This window comes from Rhinolophus sinicus, linkage group LG11 (genome assembly GCF_036562045.2).
Source record: "Rhinolophus sinicus isolate RSC01 linkage group LG11, ASM3656204v1, whole genome shotgun sequence".
Taxonomy (NCBI): Eukaryota; Metazoa; Chordata; class Mammalia; order Chiroptera; family Rhinolophidae; genus Rhinolophus; species Rhinolophus sinicus.
In genome coordinates, this window is record NC_133760.1 from 73,063,634 (window position 1) to 73,086,208 (window position 22,575).

The 22,575-nt window shown below is 36.4% G+C and overlaps 1 protein-coding gene across 2 annotated transcripts in view; it reads right to left on the reverse strand.

Moving 5' to 3' along the window:
- Positions 1 to 3,836: 3,836 nt before the first annotated feature.
- KCND2 (potassium voltage-gated channel subfamily D member 2) overlaps positions 3,837 to 22,575 on the reverse strand; it is a 461,104-nt gene continuing 442,365 nt past the window's right edge. For both annotated transcript variants that reach the window (XM_019751676.2, XM_074315675.1), the window contains 4 exons: positions 15,101 to 15,196; positions 12,457 to 12,549; positions 8,078 to 8,325; positions 3,837 to 6,484 (listed from right to left, as the gene is read on the reverse strand). In XM_019751676.2, the coding sequence (XP_019607235.1) occupies positions 6,307 to 6,484; positions 8,078 to 8,325; positions 12,457 to 12,549; positions 15,101 to 15,196 (615 nt within the window). In that variant the 3' untranslated portion in view covers positions 3,837 to 6,306. The remainder of the gene's footprint in view (positions 6,485 to 8,077; positions 8,326 to 12,456; positions 12,550 to 15,100; positions 15,197 to 22,575) is intronic.

Here is a 22,575-nt window from a genome sequence, read left to right on the forward strand (position 1 = left end):
GACACAGACAATAGTTTAGTGGTTACCAGAGGGTAAGGGGGTTGGGGGGTGGGAGATGATGGTAAGTGGGATCAAATATATGGTGATGGACGGAGAACTGACTCTGGGTGGTGAACACACAATGGGATTTATAGATGATGTAATACAGAATTGTACACCTGCAATCTATTGAATTTTACTAACAATTGTCACCCCAATAAATTAAAAAGAAAAAAAGTGAAAAAAGAAAAAACAAAGAAAAATAGTGTTCTGAACATAAATGTGGCTAATATAATTACTTAATGGACTGATACATGTAAAATGATTAGCATAGTTCTGGGGCATATGCATAGGACCCAATAAAAGTTAGCAGTCATTGTTATTGTTGTTGAAACAGCACACTAGTTCTGCTTCCTTACAGCAGATTGGTGATTAATGCAATCCTTGCATTCTTTTACAGAGAGACAGCCCGGTGCGTGTACCAGCCCTGTCCTCAAGATGACCTTGGAACCTGGAGTCTTCAGTCTACAGAACTCAAGGAACACAAGTCTGGCCACTGGAGTCCTTCACGAAGAGAGAGTTACTTCCAGAAGGACGATCCAGTGCCTAGACCAAATATGGACAAGCAGAACTGATTGATCAAACCCTGAGAGACTGGAATTTCTTTATGCTTTCTTTTACCCCTCGACCCTATACCTTAATTGGGCAAATTCCAACACCCTCCAATCACAGCTTTCCTTGCCAGCACTACTACATGTCACCTTGTTCTCCCTAACCCTTAAAACTTGTCCAGACTCCAGATCAGGGAGACAAATTTGAGTGGTGTCTCCTGTCTTCTCTGGGTCAATCAGCAATAAAAAAGCTTTGTTTTCTCAAAAGCCGATGTCATAGTTTTGGCTCCTATGCATATCAGGCAGGCAGCAGGCCCGTGCTATGTAGATTACAGTGCTATCTCTTCATGGCTGTTATAATAACTATATTTAGTGTTCACGGTGAATCTATAGAAGACACAAACTGTATATTGAAAGGTGGCATTAGGATTTTACATCTGTGATTTGTGCATTGGTTTCTTACCAGGTTGGTTGGGAATAAAAACAATGCTGATTAAAACCAGATTAAGTCCTATGTAAAATTGTGATGTGCATGACATTTTTCACTTTTGAAATTTTTATATCCAGAGCCTCTGATAGGGAAATTTAACAGATTTAATAATTTGGCTCTTTCAGTTCTCTTTCCCATTTCTCAGTACTAGTTCTGTATTCTTTCATGATTTTGTACTCTGTTGTACAGGGAGCCTGGGAGATCTCTGAGCAACTTACCGGTGCTTGAATATTAAAACTGAATAAGAAAAGTACCTTTTGGTGTTACAATTTGTAGCTCTAACAAAGGAATTAACTTAATCTAACTGAAAAATGCTGGATTGTCAATTACAATAAAAGCCCAAGGATGCCTGCCATTGACCTTGTAGCCCTTGTCAACATCCACAACTTTGTCTTCTAGGTTTCCTCCAAATCTCTGCCTACATCTTTGGTACCCACCCTTCAACACCCTTTCTTCAGCTGGTCCCCTGCTTTGAAACGGACATAGACGACCTGAGCCCACATTTTGGTGGTTAGACACTTACCTTTCTTTCTAGATTTACTGCTCTGTTGTCCTCTTCTTCACATATTTCAATAGGATTAATCAGATAAACTAATTTGAGGTGTGTTGTTAGGATTCACAGCAACATCGTGTGATACTCCTCTTGCAAAACTATTTTAGTAGTTTTTGTCACATCCTCTGAAACTGGTAGAAAGGGCAGAGCATGTACTTGGAAAAGGCTAGGATTTTGGTTTTTGTTTGTTTGTTTGTTGTTTTACCATGCTCACATCATGAATGTAAAGTTCTGCCTCCTTTTCTGATTTGTTTTGCCTTGTCTTGTTTTCTCATGTCTCTCCAAGCAGGTAGGTAGAGATTTATGTGCCATTTCCGCACCCCCGCCTTCCATAGAAAGAGGATGCCACCTATAGAAAGAGGATTTTAATGATGTGATGGGAAGATTTTAGAAAGTACTTTGAAAACCACTATCTTGTTGTAAACTTTGTTGAAGAGATGTCTTCAGGAGATCAAAGTAGAAAAATGATTGCCAATGTGGCAGAAAGGAAAATACATGTGGTATAAGATTATGAATAGCAGTGTGAGGCAGAGTGTGTACACCTAGCTGTTTTCCCTACATATCTGCTTGAGGAGAATTTGGTCTGGAATCTTCATTGCTATTTCTTTTGCACCTGTCACCATGTCTAGCCCATCCTATGCACTTAAGAATTTGAGTTATATGTAGAATGTACAATAGTAACCTAATGGATTTCCATGGAAAAGCCAGAGGGAAAAATGATAAGGGAAAGGGGGAGAATAATCTAGTAAAATAATGATTAGTGCTTTAGAGAAAGGAAGGAAAGGTAAGGCAGGGTGATAAAAAGCAAAGGATTAGAAGGTACAGGATGATCTAATATTATTTGCACTAAAAGCTTTTTGCAATAAATATATTTTATAAATGTCTTAGGCAAACATGCTGTTCAAAAGTAATAATTTTTAAGTAAAAATCTGACTCTTTTGAGAATTTTTTTACAACCCTAAATACAACCAGCTCAGGTAGATACACATTTAAACTTATTTTTTCAAAATAATCGAGTGGCCTGCACAGTTACGTTGAAAATTCTGATGAAGTTTACACAGTACAGAGCAATAACTATGTTTGTACCAGTGAGTTAATAAAACAAACACCTTAATAACACTCTTGGAAGAGGAGATGCCTTTCTTATGAAACTCTGAGGAGTCATCCATTTGATATCAAGAACCATTTTTTATTCTTTTGAGCAATGTTGCTGGCAGACATTGATATAACTCCCCGGAGGCTAGTTCTAAGCCCACATTGTAACTAAGTTGAAGAAATAGGGAGGTGTATTGAACCTTTTAATGCCGGATTGACACTGCAATAAATCAAGGACTATAAAGGAAAAGAATTATAAGGAAAAATGGAGACCATCAGTAGTTATCACTGGTGAAAATCACTCTCTGTACTAAATGATTTATTCTGTCTTTATCTCTCTTCTAATAATCTTTCAACATCTCCTTCCTTTTTGTCCCTTATTGAACAGAAACTATATTTTTTTAAAAAATGAATAAAACCTGGGTATGTGTATGAATAAATATATGTAAATAAACATACACACACATATATAGACACATACATATAGCTAGACAAATAAATCACCCTGTCTGTTTCCCTAGATAACAGTCTTTGACTAAGAATCTATTGAGTTCTGATCAAAGTTATTACCTCAGAGCATCTCTTTGCTTAACTCAAGTAGTGGTGTTCAAAAAGTATGTAAGGTCCAGGCAGTAGCCTTGCTTCTCTCCAGTCCACACTATGCAAGAAGCAAGTAGCATGTATGGTACAGTGTAATAAACTGTAGGTCACACGTTGCAGCGAGCACTCTATTTGAAAGTCTCATTTATAAAAAGACAACTAATTTTAACCATACTACCTTTTTTAATGACCAATAAAACCCTTGTGATATACTTAAATTATCATAATTAGTACATATGAAGTTGTCAAGATATTTCCAAAAATTAGCATTGAAAGCAGTGGCACACTTTTATCTTTAAAGGATATTATCTTTTCTATTAAAGTCTCTGTCTGATTTCCCATTGTTGGCAGAAAGATGCTATCTCCACTGGTTTAGACTAGATTTAAGTGTTACTCACAATTGACAGGTTCTTTTGAGTTTGTACATGTTACAGAGTTCTCTCAAATATGTATCAGAAGTGTGACACATCCTAGATTTTAGAAAATAAGAAAGCCAAAGAACAAAGGATAACAGTTGTTGTCCTGTTCAAGCATGCACGTGTTTTATTTAAGTATTCTCCAAAGGTCTATTTTTTCCAGCATAATGCAGATATTATGCTATCCTCTGAAATAAGATATATGGATTTCGAACAAAATTGTCAAAAACAAATGACCTTGGTTACTCCATATGGTACACAGAAATAATTACATTTCATTTACAATACAGATGCACTTAACACAGTCATCAATAGTCATCCACCACCAACACGGTATATTTTTAAATCACCTAAAACACCAAAAAGTTTTTTTTTCCAAAAGTCTAAAGAAAGTAATAGTTTTGGATAAATGATAGGTTGAAAGGGAGGCAGAATTGTCAATTGAAATAATCTAATTGCATTATTTTAAAATGTAATATTTAGAACATGAAAAATAGAACTTCTCATGGCGAATCAGAAGACCTAAGTATTCCTGATTGTGTTTTCTTTAGTCTACTTTTTAAAAAAGTTTTCCAGCAAATGCTATCAAAGAAGTTTTACTATATATTTGCTCTAGAAGCATAAAGTGACATGAGGCAGGTGTTAATATAATTGTTAATATTCACACTCTAGGAAGGTTAGTAATTTTTAAAAAGATGTACTAGAAATAAAGCCAGTTCTTCCCGATAGTGGAGTTCATCTTACTTTTACTCAGCAAATGTTTATTAAAATCTACTGTGTGTACAGCATTGTTCTAGAAGTTGTTCTAGAAACAAAAAGCAAGAATTTCTGGCTTTACTTGAAAATGGTTGGATTAATTTCTTTTATGATAAATTATGATAAGCATTTTAAAATCTCTATAGTAGAGGGATAATTATTAAACTCTTTCCATGTATGAAAGCTAAACTTTATTCCTCACACTGGTGGCTTGGAATGAACAAAACTTTTCATTTGACATAAAACTTTTTTACACTGTCACATGCAGACATGTCTGCTGATAAATTTTAAAGGTGAAAAGGTACGAAGACTTTTCACTTAAATGTACATAAAGATCAACTTTGCATCATTAAACTCCTGACTCCTGATTTCGTGGAGAAAATTGCTCCTTTCTGAAATAAATTTGTGCCTCCTTCCCCAACGGTATAGAAAGCGTACTTTCAACAAATACTGTTACATAAAGCACTCCAGTTTATCTCTGCATTTCAATTCAGATGATTCTCACAATGTATTTGAGATCTAAAGCAAAATAAATAATACATTGAGTGAGATTCTGGGATAATTGATCCTGTGATATTAGTCCCAGCCAACTCTTCACAAAACATACAGTGGTATGTGTATTCAGTATCTGGACTTTCCCAAGACAGCAAAGAGGCTAGAGATAATTCTTAGGTGTCAACTCCTTTTTCCCAATTTTTGACAAGGGGATTGACGATGACAGTCTACTTATAGTTTTGGGGGGAATACAAAAGTAGGAAAGTCATTTGCACTACAAATTGTTAGTCCAATTGATGACGATAAACCAATAGAAAGGTGCTATAGAAACAGAGGAACAAGTAATGCATTGCCACGGGAACACAGCAGACCAAAGAATATTACTGAAAAACGTTTATGACACAAGAGATTTGGATAAAAAGTTATCTAAAACCTGGCCACACTAGAAATTTTTCTATGAATGTGGCTGTTACTGTACTTATGAAGATCTGGAAAGTACAACAACAAAAAATCCTGATTCCTGATACAACAGGTGTACACTGAATTATTGCAGTTGTAACAGTATCTAGGTGCAAGGTAAACTGATAATTGATACAGAACTATCGGAACACTTTAGATGTACTATGGAGCTTTCCTATGAGAAATGCTAGAGTTCTAAAAGGAGTTTATTTGCACAGCTCACCATGGAACATGAACAATCGCTTGTTGTAAGTGCACAGAAATCCCCCCTTTCTACAATTATAGTTTATCATGCCTATTCTGAAGACAACATAAGGAAACTGAGATCACTGCTCCAAAGCATGCATGATGATGGTTTCCTTCAGTCAATACAAATGTGTTGCATGACTTTTTATTTTTTTAATATGCAATAATCTTCATCATAGCCAATGTTTATGGTTTTAACAGGAAAAATTTGTATCAAAATGTTTTCCATATTTTTTTTTGTTTTGTTTTGCATTCAACTGGAACATTAGGTTCAAAGATTTATTTTATTTATTTTATTAAAAAAGAGTCCTGGTCATAAGAAGCATCAATAGGTGGCATTTCATTGTGCTCATTTGCAAAGTCAACGGGCCACAAACTATATACCTCTGTCGAACAGGTCGAACTCCGTCCAGAAATGCCATTTGGTGGTTGTATTTCCATCCTCTAGTTTAGAAGCTTTGTTTTTTTGTTTTGTTTTGTTTTACTACCAACCTTCTCACTTTGATGTTTTCATCTGCAAAAGGTTCATTGTTTCTTCTTTTTTCCACATTGGGATTCTTTCCACAACCAGGGCTCAAATTCTCTTTCGACCTGATTCCAATTGTCTTACAAAGCAGACACTCTGACAATGTTTCCTCCTGAGTACTCAGGAGATTCTGGCCTGTCATCTCCTTCGGGGGTGGTTACTGGAGGTGTTGGGATGCTTATTATTGCTGTAGTCACATAAGGTTGTTCACAGTTTAGTTTAACACACTCTTCCATTTTGGCATTTAAACTGGATCGGCTGATGAGGAAAAAATAGATTTAAGAAGGTAAGTTGTTTACTTACAATATTTTTTCCCCTACAACTGAGGAATACATATTTTTACATTTATAGGTAACATTTTAAATGTCTAAGAACAATCACCATGATTTAAAAAGATGAGGCATCAAACCTTAATATATGTTAAAGTGAACATAGGTCAGGTCATTCATATTAAATAAATGTCTAAAAGTCAGCTGAACTTGGTTCTATGAGTGCTTCTTAAATCAAGTGTTTTCTATATAAAAGCAAGAAAGAAGATCAGGTAAGTTTTGGAGGCCCTGGGTTGAGCAAAGTAAAATAGTATTTCTCTAAGACAGAAGCTCTGAAAGGCCTGAGATACCATTAGGAAAAGGCTATATCCTGTGGATATACCTTAACTCCTTGACCCCAGAATCATTTTACTATCCTGTCTCTTTGGGACATATGGTACCCTGAAAGCTCTCAACTTAGTGCCAGCCAAATGTTAAGAGCCCCCAAAATTTAGACATCACTAATACTTACAGACTTTCTCAAATGCTATTCTTGCGTGAGTGATATAGTCTAAGTGGGGACAGGTAAAAGGGGAAAGGAGCAAGGAGGGGACACACAGGAACGTCAAAATATTCCCTTTTCATGGAAAACTTAATTTAAATGTTTATGTCTTGAGATTTTCTTTCAAAACACTTCTTCATTTTCTGTTTTGGAATGGTATAATATCTTCGAGACAGAAACTGTTCATTGCTCCAACATTTAATATTCTGGTCCCAGAGACATCAGATTTATGTAAATCAACATGGCCCGAATTCAGAACCTCATCCAGGTTTTCCACAAAGATTGTTGGATGCTAACAAAGAAGTAGCACTGAATTAATGGTTGTTAATCTAAAACTGTAAGCTACTTAATTTGAAGAACAAAGTAAAATTATTTTGGCAAAAACTGAGTTTTTTAATGACTTGTAAAAACAAGTAGCACATAAAGAGAAACAAAGGGAAAACAGCAATAGAAAAATTTAACTTAATTTGTCCATAAACTCACCAGGGGTAAACAATTTTAGCATTTCCCTTATCTTTCTTTGAATTAGAGATAGTTTTATGCTCAAAATTGTATATTGATTCAAAAGATTTACATGGGCATAGTTTTATTTTTCACTGTCCCATTGACTGGGTTGATCTATTTTTAGGTGCCATTGAATAGTTTTCAATCATATCAATGTCAATTTAATGTTTTCCTTTAGTTGTGTTGACTATCGTTTCAGCCTATTTGTGTTCACCTAAGGGGCTCCTGAGTATAGAGGTATCTGCTCAAATTAGAAATAGTTGTGGAGTTGAAGAGGTAGAAATACATTTATGCATGCCTGACCGACCATCTTATCTTCTTTCTGCCCTTTTAATACGGATAGAACTACTGCTTTTGACTCTTAATGACTATTACAGTATATCCATTGTCCTACTTGTTGCAGACTAAATTTTATCTCACTATAAACCCTAGCAGTTAGGATTTAGATGCCACGGAGGGAGCAACATGACCGCAGGTAGAGATGCACTTTGAGGACCAGCACACGTGTGTGTCCACACACAGATTAATCTCAGGTACCTGTTAGACAGCGGGGTTCTCTCCACACATCTGATCTGAATTGTACTGAGTTCTTGCACACTGCCTCGGTGGCTTCCAGACACGTTGGCGTTTGGGATGCGGAAAGTTTTTTTGTGTCGTCGTGAACAGCAAGTGCTGGTGACTCCTTGTTGTGAAGAGAGAGAGGGGCTGTGACTTGAAGGACGATTAACAGTTGCGACTTCCATGCAGCTTTCTTCAAAGACTTGTTCATCCACAAACTCGTGATTCTGTTCCATAGGCATAAGAAAATGTGAAGAAAGACAGGAACACACTTTAACTTTTAAAAAGGAAACGGATTTGCTTTATTTTTAAAACTCAGAAACGTCCATGTACATTTAGACTAGCCAGTGGGTAACTAATACCATTTTCATTAAGATTAGAATGCCAAAGTCACCTCCTACTGGCGTTTGTGAGAAAATAAAATCTCTCCAGTTAGACCTTGAGACTGACATAGGCAAGCTGATTTACTATCTACTTATAGGCTAATTTTATCTTGAAATATCATTTATTAATTTAAAAATCAAATCTGTATGTTATAAGATTTAAAAAAAAAAAACCTTGAAAATGAATATAGATAGAGTCCACAGGAATGTGTAAATTCACATTGACTTTCATTTTTTTAAACAGATTGAAATTATGGAAAAGAGACTATTTTAATCAAATGTCCAAAGTTAGATTGTCTGTTACATATTAGCAAATATTTTCACATGGGATTGAAAACTTTTTTTAATTAGAAAATGAGATACCCAAGACACATTTCTTTTGATGCTTCCATAAAATTCTCAGTAGAGATAAAAATATGACTTATTTGATAAATAAGTACAATATGTCTATGTGCAAAATGTGTTACTTTATATTTGACTCAGAAGGTTAAAACTTAGCACTGAACCTTTCAGGTCTCCTTTCCCATCTTTTTGATACAACACTGGCTGTATTCATGATCTCTGTCTGTATTCAGAATTCTAGCGAAGAAGTGAACAGCAACGCACATCATTTCCTACATCACATCTTAGAGAAACACAGTGTAAAATGTGCTTTTAAAATGTTTTAAAAAGAATTGTCTCCTAAAATGCCTATGCAAGACTTTTACCTCAGAAACATAAGGGAAAACATTTTTGGTTTGAACTACTAAGAATGACTTCAATGGCTACTTTTTTTCTTTGTGTTGGTGGAATCGTCTTATACGAGGAGGCTTTGCACATGCCGAATTCCATTTAACTATCTCTTATCCTAAAGTACAGATAACCCCTGTATAACACGGTTGTTAGGTTCCTAAAAAAAATGCCGTGTTATGCGAATCCGTGTTATATGAAACAAAGAACTAGTACAAAAAAGGGGGTGAGGTTCCAAAAATTAAAAACATACTATTATATTTTTATAATTAAGAGGAATATCTTTATTAAAGCAACTTTCACCAAAAATATAACATATTAATATGTATTAAATAATGTTTTCTTCGTCATCACTACTAAGCACCATTAACCGAAGGCGTTTTCTTTTTGACAAGGTATCTTCATCCTCTGAACTTAATACTCCGTGAACAAAATGGATTTAAAATTCTAATAAATTTTAAAATTCTGCAGTCAAATCCGCAGATACGACATCCATGCTTGAATGAGAAATTTCAAATGACATATCTTTTGCTCTTAAAAGCTCTTATTACTCTCCATGTTGTTCGGGGATTTCTCTAATTCTCCAACCTTGTTAGAGTGAAACGGTGTTCTAGGATGCTGTGTTGTACGAGGCTTTGCCCCGATTCCTGAACTGTGTTAGAGCGAAACCGTGTTATGGAAGTGCTGTGTTATATGGGGGTTATCTATATTACCGTGTTTTCTCGAAAATAAGACCTAGCCGGACAATCAGCTCTAATATGTCTTTTGGAGCAAAAATTAATATAAGACTCGGTCTTATATTATATAAGACCCGGTCTTACATTATATTATATTATATTATATTATATTATATTATATTATACCCGGTCTTATGTTAAAATAAGACTGGGTCTTACATTAATTTTGCTCCAAAAGATGCATTAGAGCTGATTGTCCGGCTCAGTCTTATTTTCGAGGAAAAATGTTAGTAAAACACTTGAAGCAATTCACTGGCTAATAGGAAATAGATTGTTTCAGTTACTCATTTTGTCATTTCTTTGCTGAGATAGCATCTTGAAGTAAATGAAATTTAACATTGTACCATTTGAAGTCCAGAGAAACATGATTAGACAAGACAGAATTTTATGTTAAATATTAAAATTTATAAAAAATATAGTTCACTAAAAATTCACACTCTGTTTTCTTCTCTTGCAATGCATACTTCACACACGTAATACAAGTCATAATGCATGAGATTCTAATTTTTCTCATCAAGGACTAGAATTAAAGAAGTCATTCCATTGCTGGTTACCATATATTTTTGTAGGTAGCTCCATTTAAACTATATCAATTGGTGTTAAATAATTATTGTTTGTTTGTTTTTAAAGCCCTAAATGGTAAAATAGTGAAAAATGAAAATAAAAACAAAGGAAAAGATGGGGAGAAATACAATCTATTATTAATTTTATTTAAAGTTCAGTAAATGTCCTAATAATTTACAGACCTATTTGTATCTTTATTTAAAAATGCAGCTACAATCATGTAATTTCCCTGTTTAAAACGCTCAAATAACTTTCCATTTGAGATAACGATCAAAATTTTGCACATGCCTCCAAAACCTAGCATTATTAGCTGCTACCTTTCTCTCTGTCTCCTCTTGTGCTGTGCTACACTCTTTCCTTCCGACCACCTTCAAATTCCTTCATGTCTCCTTAGGCCAAGTTCGAGCCTTCCTTACTTTTAGCCCCTTCATTTCTTTGCGTGACTAGGACCTAGTCATCCTGCGGGTCTCAACTCCAGTTCCTCCTTCCTGGAGGAAGACTTGCCTTATTCTGAGCACTCTGGCTCTGCCCTCTTTGTCTCATTCCACGGTGGTCCCATTGCTGTTCCTGCCACTCAAGTAATACATATTTGTTGAATGAATGACTATATAGGTAAATGAATAAATGTACGGGCAATATATTGGAAATGATAATGCAAATATACATCTGCAGTGAGTGAATGAGAGGACTTGATCCAAATATGGTGCAAGTTTTGTTTTGCTCTGTGATCATAGACTGTGACTCTGCAATAGAGTAAAATAGTCAGTCTGTGACTCCATCTTGCTCGAACCTGCCCAGTTCCCATAACCTGTCGGTTAGCACGTTTTAGTCCTGCACATAGACATGTGATCATTAAAGGGACCTAACTATACCCTTGGAATTACTGAAACGACCTTCCTGCTCACAACTACCTCCCCAAGGAGATAAGAAAGGTATACACACAAAAATAATGATTGTTTATCAAGATTTATAGAAACCTCATGACTGGGATCGCAACGATCGGAGTTTGTTGACTAAAAACCAAAGAAGTTTCATCATCCCCCTTGGACGCTTGCTGATGTCCAGATGTCTGTGGTCATCAATCACTCTCTGACCTCAAACCCCTCCCATTTTCCCCTTACCCTGACCTAAAAGAAGCCTGAATTCTGTGCATTTTCAAGATGTTTTTTTAAAGACACTAGTCCACCATCTTCTTGGCTTGCTGGCTTTGGAAATAGAGTTGCTTTCCTTGCCCGAAATCTTTGTCACTTAATTTGCTGGTTGTCATGAGGTGAGCAGCTCGGGCTTTCATTCGATTACAACACCTTTTGACAACCTAGCTAGAAAACTTTGCTAAAGAGAAGGTCCAACTGGAAGCTTATAAATGGAGAAATGCATAGTAAAAGATATGCCAGTGACTAAATGTGTAATTTTTCTTATGGTAACAGGTAGTTTTATTATCTATCTCTGTTCATTAAACCCGTGAATGAAAGAAATACTTACATTCAGTCATTCTCTATTTTTTGTTATTGTTATTGATATTCTTTCTATCCAGGTGTCAGGAATACTTGAACTTCATTATTATTATTATTATTTTTCTCTTTAATCAGCATTTTAAGAATCAGGCAAAAAATGATATTCTATAGGACTTTCAGTGGGCTGTTGGAAAACAACTTCCCATCTGCTCTAAACTGATATTTTAGACTTAAAGTGAAGATAACCACTCAGGATAAAAGCATTTTAAGTAAGTCTCTAAAGTACTTTCCAAGTTGAAATGTCACTACAGTCTTTCAAGGTAATTTAATTACTGTGGGGTATGTATTATGTATGTATGTATGTACTCGTATGTATGTATATTTTTCCAGTAATACAGACAGTGAAATCCTGCTTGAAAGCACTGAGTATTCCCCAAAACCAATGCATTGCTGTGTTAGTACCGGGGCAGGCAGTCATGCTGTTTCCTTACCGTGGTTTTTTCCAGGCAGTGAAGCAGGTGGTGGTGCTGGGTTTCGAAGCTGGAGCCGGATTTGCTAACAAAGGCCTGCTCATCCTCAGAGGACTATTAACACAGAGAAGGTAGAAGTGATTTCTATTTTATTTGCAAACAATGAGATCCTAACTACACGTTTCCAAAGAGAGATCTGGCCTATTTCCTGAGAATAAATGGCAGCATTTTTTTTTTTAACTAGAAAGGAACAAATGAGCAGTTGCTTTTAAGTTTTCATCAGATTAGTGGATTGATCTTATAGACTTCCTTCCCTGAACTGAAAATTTAAATCTCTTCTACTCATTCAACCACCAATTACCTGTGAAAGCCTGAGAGCCATTATTTTTGGATAATAAAATGTAATCTAATATTTAGATAATACTGAAACCTCCATCATGCTTACCTAAATAAAAGCTATTTTCTAAGTAAAGATTATTAGAATCCCGAATAGTAAAAGAAAGTTATGAGGTAAAAGTGGTTTCTCAAATTGTATTTCATATTGTGTGACCTTTATAACACTAAATGGTGTACCCTCTCCATTAAAAAGTAAAACAAGGGGCAGCTAGTTGGCTCAGTGGTTAGAGCTCAGTGCTCATAACATCAAGGTCGCCAGTTTGATTCCCACATGGGCCAGTGAGCTGCGCCCTCCACAACTAGATTGAAAGCAACGACTTGACTTGGAGCTAATGGGTCCTGGAAATACACACTGTTCCCCAATATTCCTCAATCAAAAAAAAAAAAGGTAAAACAAGACACATTACCCTCTACCTCCACCCAAATGAACTTTAAGGAACACAATTAATTTTGAAATAAAAAAATAAAATATAATTAGGTATTTCAATCGTTGAGAATTGTTGACTTTTCCCATGTAAAAAGGGTTCTTGGCCCAATTCCAGAGTGGCAGAGAGCTTCCCCCATACCACCAAGCAGTGCTCTTGACACTAGTCAGGGATCCTACAATTCAGCTCAATTTGGACACTATCTAACCAGAGACAGCCTCATATACACAGGTTAAGGACTCAGTCCTACAAGCCTGCCCCCATCCAGTCGCAATCTTAGATTATCACCTGTGCTTGAACCAATCAGCTATAGATGGATGTTCTAACAACCCTGACCTTGGACTTTAGAAGCCAGCTGCGAGTTGTTACCTGTGCTTCTGACCAACTGGTTATAAATCAGAGATCTCCTTGACCCCCTTCTTGAGTTTGTTAATTTGCTAGAGGTTCACAGAATTCAGGGAAACATTTTACTTACTAGGTTAGTAATTTATTATAAAAGGATATAATATAACTCAGGAACAGCGACATGGAAGAGATACATAGGACAAGGTACGCAAAAAGGAGCCACAAGCTTCCATGCTCCCTGAATGCGCCACTCTCCCAAATCTCCACGTGTTCACGAACCAGGAACCTCTCCAAAGCCCTCCTTTGGGGTTTTTATAGAGGCTTCATTACCTAAGCACGACTGATTAAATCAGTGGCCTTTGATGACTGAACTTAATCTCCAGCCCCTCTTCCTTCCCAGGAGGTTCAGGGCTGAGACTAAAAGTTCCAACCTTCTAATCACTTCGTTGGTTCTGTATAGAGCATTAATTATGAACAGAAAACGGACTCTAATAATTCTGACAGCTAGGGCAGTCACAAAGTGACAGTCATGCCAGAGCATCACGTGAAAGGTGTACCCAGTGAACACCCTGATCAGGTAACTCCAGACTCAGGGTGCAGAGTGACCACCTGGGCTGCTTTATCGGACTGCAGATGGGGGCACTGCACCCAGTCTCCAGCATAAGATCAGAGCTCTCTGATGGCTTCTCACTCAGGCCACAACCGACAAACTGACGGCTGCACCTGCGCTCATCCCAGACAGAGAGCTTGAAGCCTCACCTCCTGGGCCCGATGCCTGATGCTTTGCACCCCCACGCCAAACGGACTCTCATTGAACACGAGCTCTCTCTCTCATCCTTTCATAAGATTGTTCACCTTGCCTAACCCTATTGCTTACAAACCTGGGTAATCCTCTTGCATGAAACCGCTCTCCCTTGACTATTGGAGATGATCCTCTGGCCAGAGCCTTGGTTAATGCCCGCAGTAAATGGAGTTAGTAGGACTAGATCCATGGCTTTATTCTAATAAAGTCTAACATTGTGGAAAGAGACAAACCTGTGTGAGGCTGCTATCTTGATAGCCACCTCCCGTTCAGGACAGTTCCCCTGGCAACCAGCCCTCAACCTTAGGTGTGGTCCAAAAGTCACCTTATTAACGTAACAAAAGACATCCTTTTACTTAGGAAATTCCACAGGATGGCAGAAACCAGAGGAAGACCAAATATATACTTCTTATTATAAATCATAATATCACACCATGTTTGCGTAAGACAGCGTAGAAATATTGCCCAATCATGTTTTGAGAATCATGATTTACTGGCAATATTTCATAGCCCAGTTTCTAACCTGCTACCACCAATAAGATTGTATAGGGTGAGGTTATTAAAAATGATGCTTTTGTTGTTTCAGTAGCCAATTTCATAATTACTCACAATACAATGATATGGTTAAGAAGAACTAATTGATGTAATATTCATCAATAAATTGAACATTAAAAAAAAGTGAAGTGCTTGACTGTACCTGCAGTTGATTGCTGAGTAAACCATTCCGTTTGCTCTGCATGTACGCATTTGCACTTCCGCTTTTGGCTGCCCGGATTCTGGCAAGTCTGGCTTTCTATAGAAGAAAAATGAATGTCCTGTTAATAGTTATGAATTGTTTTCTCAAAACAGTGCATGAACTCTTCTCTAATCCAATGTCAGAATACATTCTTTAAAAAAAAAAAAGCCAGTTTTTCACATGTAACTATTGACAATTAAATTTTCATCGTATGAATTTTTTATTTTAGTTAACATATTTTGGTAAGATCAATGAACTATTTTGGAGCTGGGTTATGCATTTAAGAATTGTAATTAAGTCTTTACAGTAAAATCAAGTTATTTCCTTATTGTTTCTGTCAATTGTGTTAAAAGGAAAATTGCAGTATTACTTTACTTATATTTTCACTTATCCCAGTATCTTAATGAAATGAAGACTCAGCAGACCAGCTGCCCACTCCTTTTAAAGTAATGTCCTTTTTAAAAGTAGGAATTAAGTTCCAAGAACCAATTGCCTTTTTTTTCTTTCTTCCTTCCCTCCTTTAAACAAAACGAAAACAAACAAACCCAAAAATCCTATTCAACTGCATCTGTGCCTTCAAATATAAAATGTTTTTGCAATCATTTTGCTATATTGGTCAATGTAGACTCTGTGCTGAACAATATGGGTTCCTAAAAAAATCCCTAAATTTATCCACTTGGTATTGGCACAGATCCACACAAAAGCAGGCTTACCTGATTTCTATTTCACTCTTCAATTTGTTGAAATGAACATAATGAATCACTCTGGAGAGATTCATAACATTATTTTAAATTTTTAAAGCTTTTATGTATAGAGAATGCTTTTCAATTTAGAGGGTTTAGTTCGGTGGTCACTTTAATTGCTCGGTGACAGTGAAGTCACCAAAGTGATATTACTGAGAGACTGCCCATTTAGCCAGATTTCCTGTATTCCATTCTACTTTATCACTGCTGTCGTGTATCTGCTCCAGACTGTCATAGAATGAGTCTGGTTTTCACTTCCTCGAGACCACTGTTTTGGTGACCATTGTATTTATGTGACTCTATCTAACATCTGTATGTAAGAAAGCAACTGGGATGTCTTAGATCAGACCGTTTTTGCAAAATTATCCTACAAAGTCGCCTTCTTTTCCCTTTCTAAACAATCCAGAAAAGTACTATTTTTAGTTTGTAGTCCTGGAATATTCTTTTTAGTGACAGTTAAAAATCATCTAGATTTTAAAAATGAACAATGAATGTATCCATGTGATAGAAATTGTCATACTATGTACATGAGGGAAAAACAAGCCAGTCTCTCTGGATCTGGAGCTGCCTGCCCTACTCCTATGCTTCAGAGTCAAGTACTGATTACATTTCTAGAGAGTCCTGCCAGAAGTTTTCTAGGCACATCAAAGCAAGTATATATAGACATATGTATATGCACATATATTTTTACCCAGTTCAGAGAATCTGCTGCACACTTTTGCATTCAGCTGTTATCAGCTTGTAACTCCTTTCATATCTACATAGCCACATCATTTGTTATGGATGTATAACATACCACTGTATGAATGAAGCATCATTTATTTAGCCAGACATCTACAATTAATTTTTAAAGCACTTTTTGCTCCTACAAGCAATGCTGCCTGCTTTGAACATCATAATGAGCTTATCTGCAAGACAGATTTCTAGAAGCAGAATTGTTCCTGGATCAAAAGGGGTGTGTGTGTGTGTGTGTGTGTGTGTGTGTGTGTGCGTATTTTGTTTGACAGGTTTCACCAAACTTCCCTCTAAAGTTGTTATGTCAAGATGCCTGTTCACCTACAGCATTTAAGAGTAACACCGAGACATTTGAAGCTCTCAAAACAGCATTAAGATATCATCTGGCTTTAGCAACACTTCTCTTCCTCTGTGAATTTATTCTTTCCACGTGCTGATTCTAGGTTAAAATAATACTTTGTACAAAAATCATATTTATAAGTGATGGGAAAAATAGACAAATTTTACTCTTTGTTGGCAGTATAATGTTTACATCACTCAAAATATGGAGACAACCAGACAATGAAGTTGGAAAGTAGAAAATTTTTAACTTCAAAAGCTGTGATGAGCAGCCAGGATTTCCGGCTAGACTCAATAAAAGAATGGCAAGCAAAAAGCACATTTGGAAATGACTGAGAATTGAAGAATTGACTTAGAAATTCAGAAACAAGTAACTTACATACACATTTGGTTTCCCAAAAAAGGGGTTATTATTGAAATTTCAGTCCTAAAGTCTCATTGGTCTCCTGAAACATTCAATGCCTTTTTGGTTCCCTTCCTCTCCCTTCATTCCCTCACTACCTCTCTCCCCTCTTTCCCTCCCTCCCTTCTTTTTCCTCTCTCCCTCTCTCCCCCCTTCTTTCTTTCCTTCCTTCTTGCCTCCCATCTCAATTTCAATCACACCTTTTCTTTCATTTTGTTACAGTACTAGGAGTTATTTGGTTTAAATGGTCTTGTGGAGAACCACAGCAAATGTCTGCTGAACGCTAGCCTTTATGACTTGTGATTACATCTTTGTTTCCAGTAGGGAATTGAGGGAAATTCTTTTACAAAGATATTTTAGAAAATCACTTTACTTCTGGCCCCCTCTATATGACAATCTTGACAACTATGTCTGTGTAATTGGGGGGTTAAAAGAATACCATTCACTACTAAGAGGAAATGTATTCTTTCCAGCCCCCAACCCCCAGCCCTGTAGGAAGTACAACTTCTTGCATGGTCAAGTACCAGCAAATATTATGGACATTAGAGTAAGGTTTCAGTAAATATTTAGCCTATATGGAAAATAGGAAGCTTCCAAAATTTTAATTGAAAAACAAGGTTTATATTGTCAGTGTAAAAAAATACCTTTGCGATTATTTTCAAATTGTTTATCTATAGCCTTGACAAATATTGATGCTATTGGGAAAAAAGAAAACTTGTCTCATAAACACATTTTCCCTATGCATCCCAATTCTTCATAAATTCAGTTTTTTTCTTAATGCTTCAAATCAGAGTTGTTTGCAAGGAGCTAGTAAGTGTTGTGGGTAAAATCCAAACTAACCAAATGAAACAAACAACTGGTTCTGCAGTCAAGAAAAGTTTGGGAAATGCTGAGAAGTTAAACAGGTTTCTCCGAGGTTGGATTCCTCACAAGAGCACAGTGTGGGTGATCATTGTGAAGACAAAAGGGAGCTACAGTACGCAATTTTTCTCAAACTAATGTGACATGGAACTCTTTTATTGTGTAACATTCAGAGAAAAACATACAGTGTTTTTTAGCAAGTCAATTGTTTTTCAGTTGCACCAAATGACATTATATAGACTGTACAATGCATTTTCTAGAACAGAGGCTGGAGAGCCAATCAGAGAAAGATGTATAAGTCAAAAAACCATCGAGGTAGCAACTTCCTTAAATGGGGTCCATCTTCTAAATGAATTATGAAGTAGATTGAGAGAAGTTATTAGACTGTCTTCTTACCAAATCACAAAATGTTTTCAATACTTTTGAAAAATAAAGGTATCCCAGGCAGCCTTTTTAATGAGGTACAAAAGGCCTTTTCTCTTATAATCTGAGGCAATTCCTTACTCCTCAAATTTCAGACCACATGCATCCTGTAACATTTATTCTAGAAATTTTACTTACACTTGTTACTTTTTAAGGTTTAGTAAAATGCCTCAGGTGGGGGTAGCATATGAAGCTTTATCAGCTTTTAAAAATTTAAGGAACTTATTGGAATGTTTCCATTTGCTAAAGCAAACTACTCCCCTCGAAATAGGACAAGTTAGTGCCAAATAATGATAAAAAGGGAGAGAGGAAGGAAGTCCGTGGAAGAAAGTGAAGATTCCCAGCTCTGGAGCCTGGTTAATCCTGGAGATGTCAGGGCTGGGCAGAACGAGTGCTGGGGTGTGGTGCAGTGGAAGGGACACGGAAAGGGTCAGCGGAAAGGTCAGTGAAATGAGAGGGCAACAGAGGACTGGAAGTGGGAAGGGGTGAGAATGAGAGAAGATGTGCGAGGGTACCAAAGACAAAATTATGCTTCCCGATATTGTTTCCACCTGGTCCTATGAATGTATGTCCTAATCTAGGAAGCTTTGACATGGAGGACATGTCAAGGTGAACAAGATCTCGTTCTTCATTTTTTCAGTCATTACACAAATATTAAGTGCCTATTTTACATCAGGCACTGTACTCAGGACAATGGGGCCGAGGACCAATATAAGGTAAATACATGGTAAATAAAGTGTGTGGAATATTGCGGGGGAGGAGAAGAAGGAGCAACTAATGGTGTCCATACCATTCAGAAAATTTTTCATAAACTGTGTGATATTTGAATTAAGCCTTAAACCCTGGGTATGAGTTTGCCAGGTGGCTACATTACGAGTGCGGGGGTGGAATGGAGACTTAAGAGCAGAGGTAAGTAATTCAATAAGGCTGAAATGGAGAGTGGATATTGAGAAGTATGTAATTCCCAGACTCTTACGGGTGTTTATGCTGGGGGAATATATTAAACCACACACAAATCAAAAATCACTAGGTTATCCACAGAGATTTGAGGTAGGGTCTGGGTGATATTCTTTTAATAGTGGATAATCTAAAAGAGATTATTCTCATGTCCCAGCAAGGATCTTTTTTTTTTTTTTTTTTTGCCTTTTAATTATTCTACAATTCTGTAAAAATATTATTTCATGTGAACATTGCTGAATGTATAGGCAACGGTTCTTAAAGTGTGGTCCCCAGACCAGCAGTATCAGTGTCACCTGGGAACGTGTTGGAAATAGAAATTTTCAGGCTCTACTCCAAAACTACTCAATTTGATGCTTTAGGGTAGAGTCCAGCAATTTTCATTTTTCACAAGCTGTTCAGATGATTGTAATTAATCTAAAGTTTGAGAACCATCATCGTAGACTGTGAGAAGTGGCAGACTGAATATTGATAAACATCTTTTTGTGTCAAAGTCAACATCTTCATGTGAAAAGTAAAAAGGTTCACTTACATTGTACATTGTCTGTACACTGGCTCACTGTAATTAGAATTACTTATATAGAAAAATCCCTAAAGATTCATTGTTCTAGGAATGCCAAAATTTTCTTGTTTTAGACTTTAATCAATAGGTGCGTGAACATGAGCAAGTCATCTGTAAAATGGAAATAATGACACTTCCTTTGCAAGTTAATTGTGAAAATATAAATAACAGATTAAAGCAACTGGGACATACCAGAAACTCTAGAGAGGGAGGGCTGTTGCTGTTGCTATTAGCATTTTAAAATTATAACTGTAATTACTATTACTATTGTACATAATAATTATTCACCAATTAGCCTTATAAATATGCAGATGACTAAGTGGTTTGATTTGTATTTTAAAACAGGGTGGGCCATGCTTCAAAATATCAGCCCTACTACCTGCCATTGCATCAATTTAGCTTCCTTTTGACTAATACATTCTATTCAATAGATATGATTCAAATAACTGAGTGAATAAATACATCTATTAGAATATAATTACCAATGATGGGGTTAGGGGAGAGACGGCACAGTTGAAGTCTAGATTCACCTATATGTCAGTGTTTTGTTAAGAATTTATCAAGGATTGATAGAAACTGGGTAAATGATGAGTTCCCTTTAAAGGATGGGGACAAGTAATGAAAGCAGGAAGAGTGCTTGCTAGTGGGAGGAGCCTAGAAGACAGAAAATATCCCTGCGTGATGATGGAAATATTTTTAAATGCCTGTTGTATATATTTCATGTTTTTCTTTAAGCTTGGAGTTGGCAACAGGACTAAACACCACAAAATCTGGTCTGAAAAATCATTTTGTGATATTATTATTTAGCTTGATTGATGTTTTTACTGAATGGGCTTCTTGCTTGACTGAGTTAGGTGGTTATTGTTGTATAACTCTGATATTTGTCAAATCACCAAGTTTCAGACAAATCTAAAATATCTTAGCCTAATGAATGTTTATTCTGCCTTTATTTTTTTTTTAATCTCCTGGAAGGAAAATAGAACGAACCCTTGGTAGGTTATTTAGTTCCATACCCACTGTTCTTTCTTAGATGGCTATGTTCAGTTCATTGGTCAGAGACTATTTCCTGGACGTATCACATTAGATTATTATATTTGACTTTATTAAACCAATTTTTCTAGTCGTCATGATATGCAAAATTCATTATTTTATGGCACAGACTTAAAATATAAGAGATAGTCTAAAGATACTAAAAAGCATTCATAAAACATACTTTTCAATTTAATGTACTGATTTAACATCACATTTAAAATTTTTTGCATTCTAACTTTATGTAAGCAGCAAAAGAGGCTTCTAAAATATTTTATGACTTTGTTGATTTGCTCGTTACAGATGACAAAGCTTGGAAAATATAGATATTTTGGAGATTGGTTTATTTGAAAGTCAGATTTGTACTTCCTACAGTTTTCACATAGGTAGCTTGTCTTTTTTGGCATTGAGAAAATGATTTACAGGTGGTTTTTATATTAAAGAAGGAATTTCTAGAATGGAGATTGATGGGCGCTGGGGAGCTAATGTTTTCTTAAGATTTCTGTTATTTCATACAGTGTGTCAGTGTGACCAGTAGTGGGATTTTAATGTGTGGACGGAGCCATGTTGTGGTGCAGGAAAGTCCCTGGTGGAAATTCCTCCATCTCTGCCTCCCAGTGCTGTGCCCTGCGTGAGACTATGACTGCCAGAGGGTGCCATTCTCTGACCCTCCCCTCTGGTAATTGGATTAGCAGTTCTATATGTTCATGGTAACTGAACCATTTACCATCCTCTACAATAGTTAGTTAAAGACTAAGTACTTGTCCAAAACTGGGAGATTCTGTAAAGCAGAAACTATAAAGTTGAAAGTGTGAATCTTTGCTAAAGGAAGAGAATCTAGGACAATGGACTTGAACAAGTTCTCAGAAAAATATGCCGTCTGACTATATTGATCAACTTGAACTTTCCAGAGTTACTTCATGAGATTTTATGCTTTACTAAAGAGACTGACATTGTTCAAAAACATACTTAAAACCTGTTCTGAAATTACCCACAAGACCCGTTATGAACTACTCGAAAATGTCATGATATTTTATAGTTATCGACATTATCCAGGTTGTGCACCCACTTTGGTGATGGTTGTGAATGGTTTCTGGATATTAAAAAAAAAAGTGGATCTGTCCTTAAAGGACAACAACATAGTGTCATGAAGAATACTAGAATCTAACTTTAGCGTCCTGAGGAAATTGCAAAGGAAATTTCCAGAATTATATCTAATCAACAAGGGCCCTGGCTCTCAAGGTGTCTATTTTCACAAAGAATGTGGGAGGGAAGTGAGCCAACAGTCAGTTTTTCTGAGAGACAGTCTACCATAGTGTTTATGTGTATGAACCTGTGAGCCAGATTGGCTTGGATTGAATCATGATTCTCCAATTTATTAAGT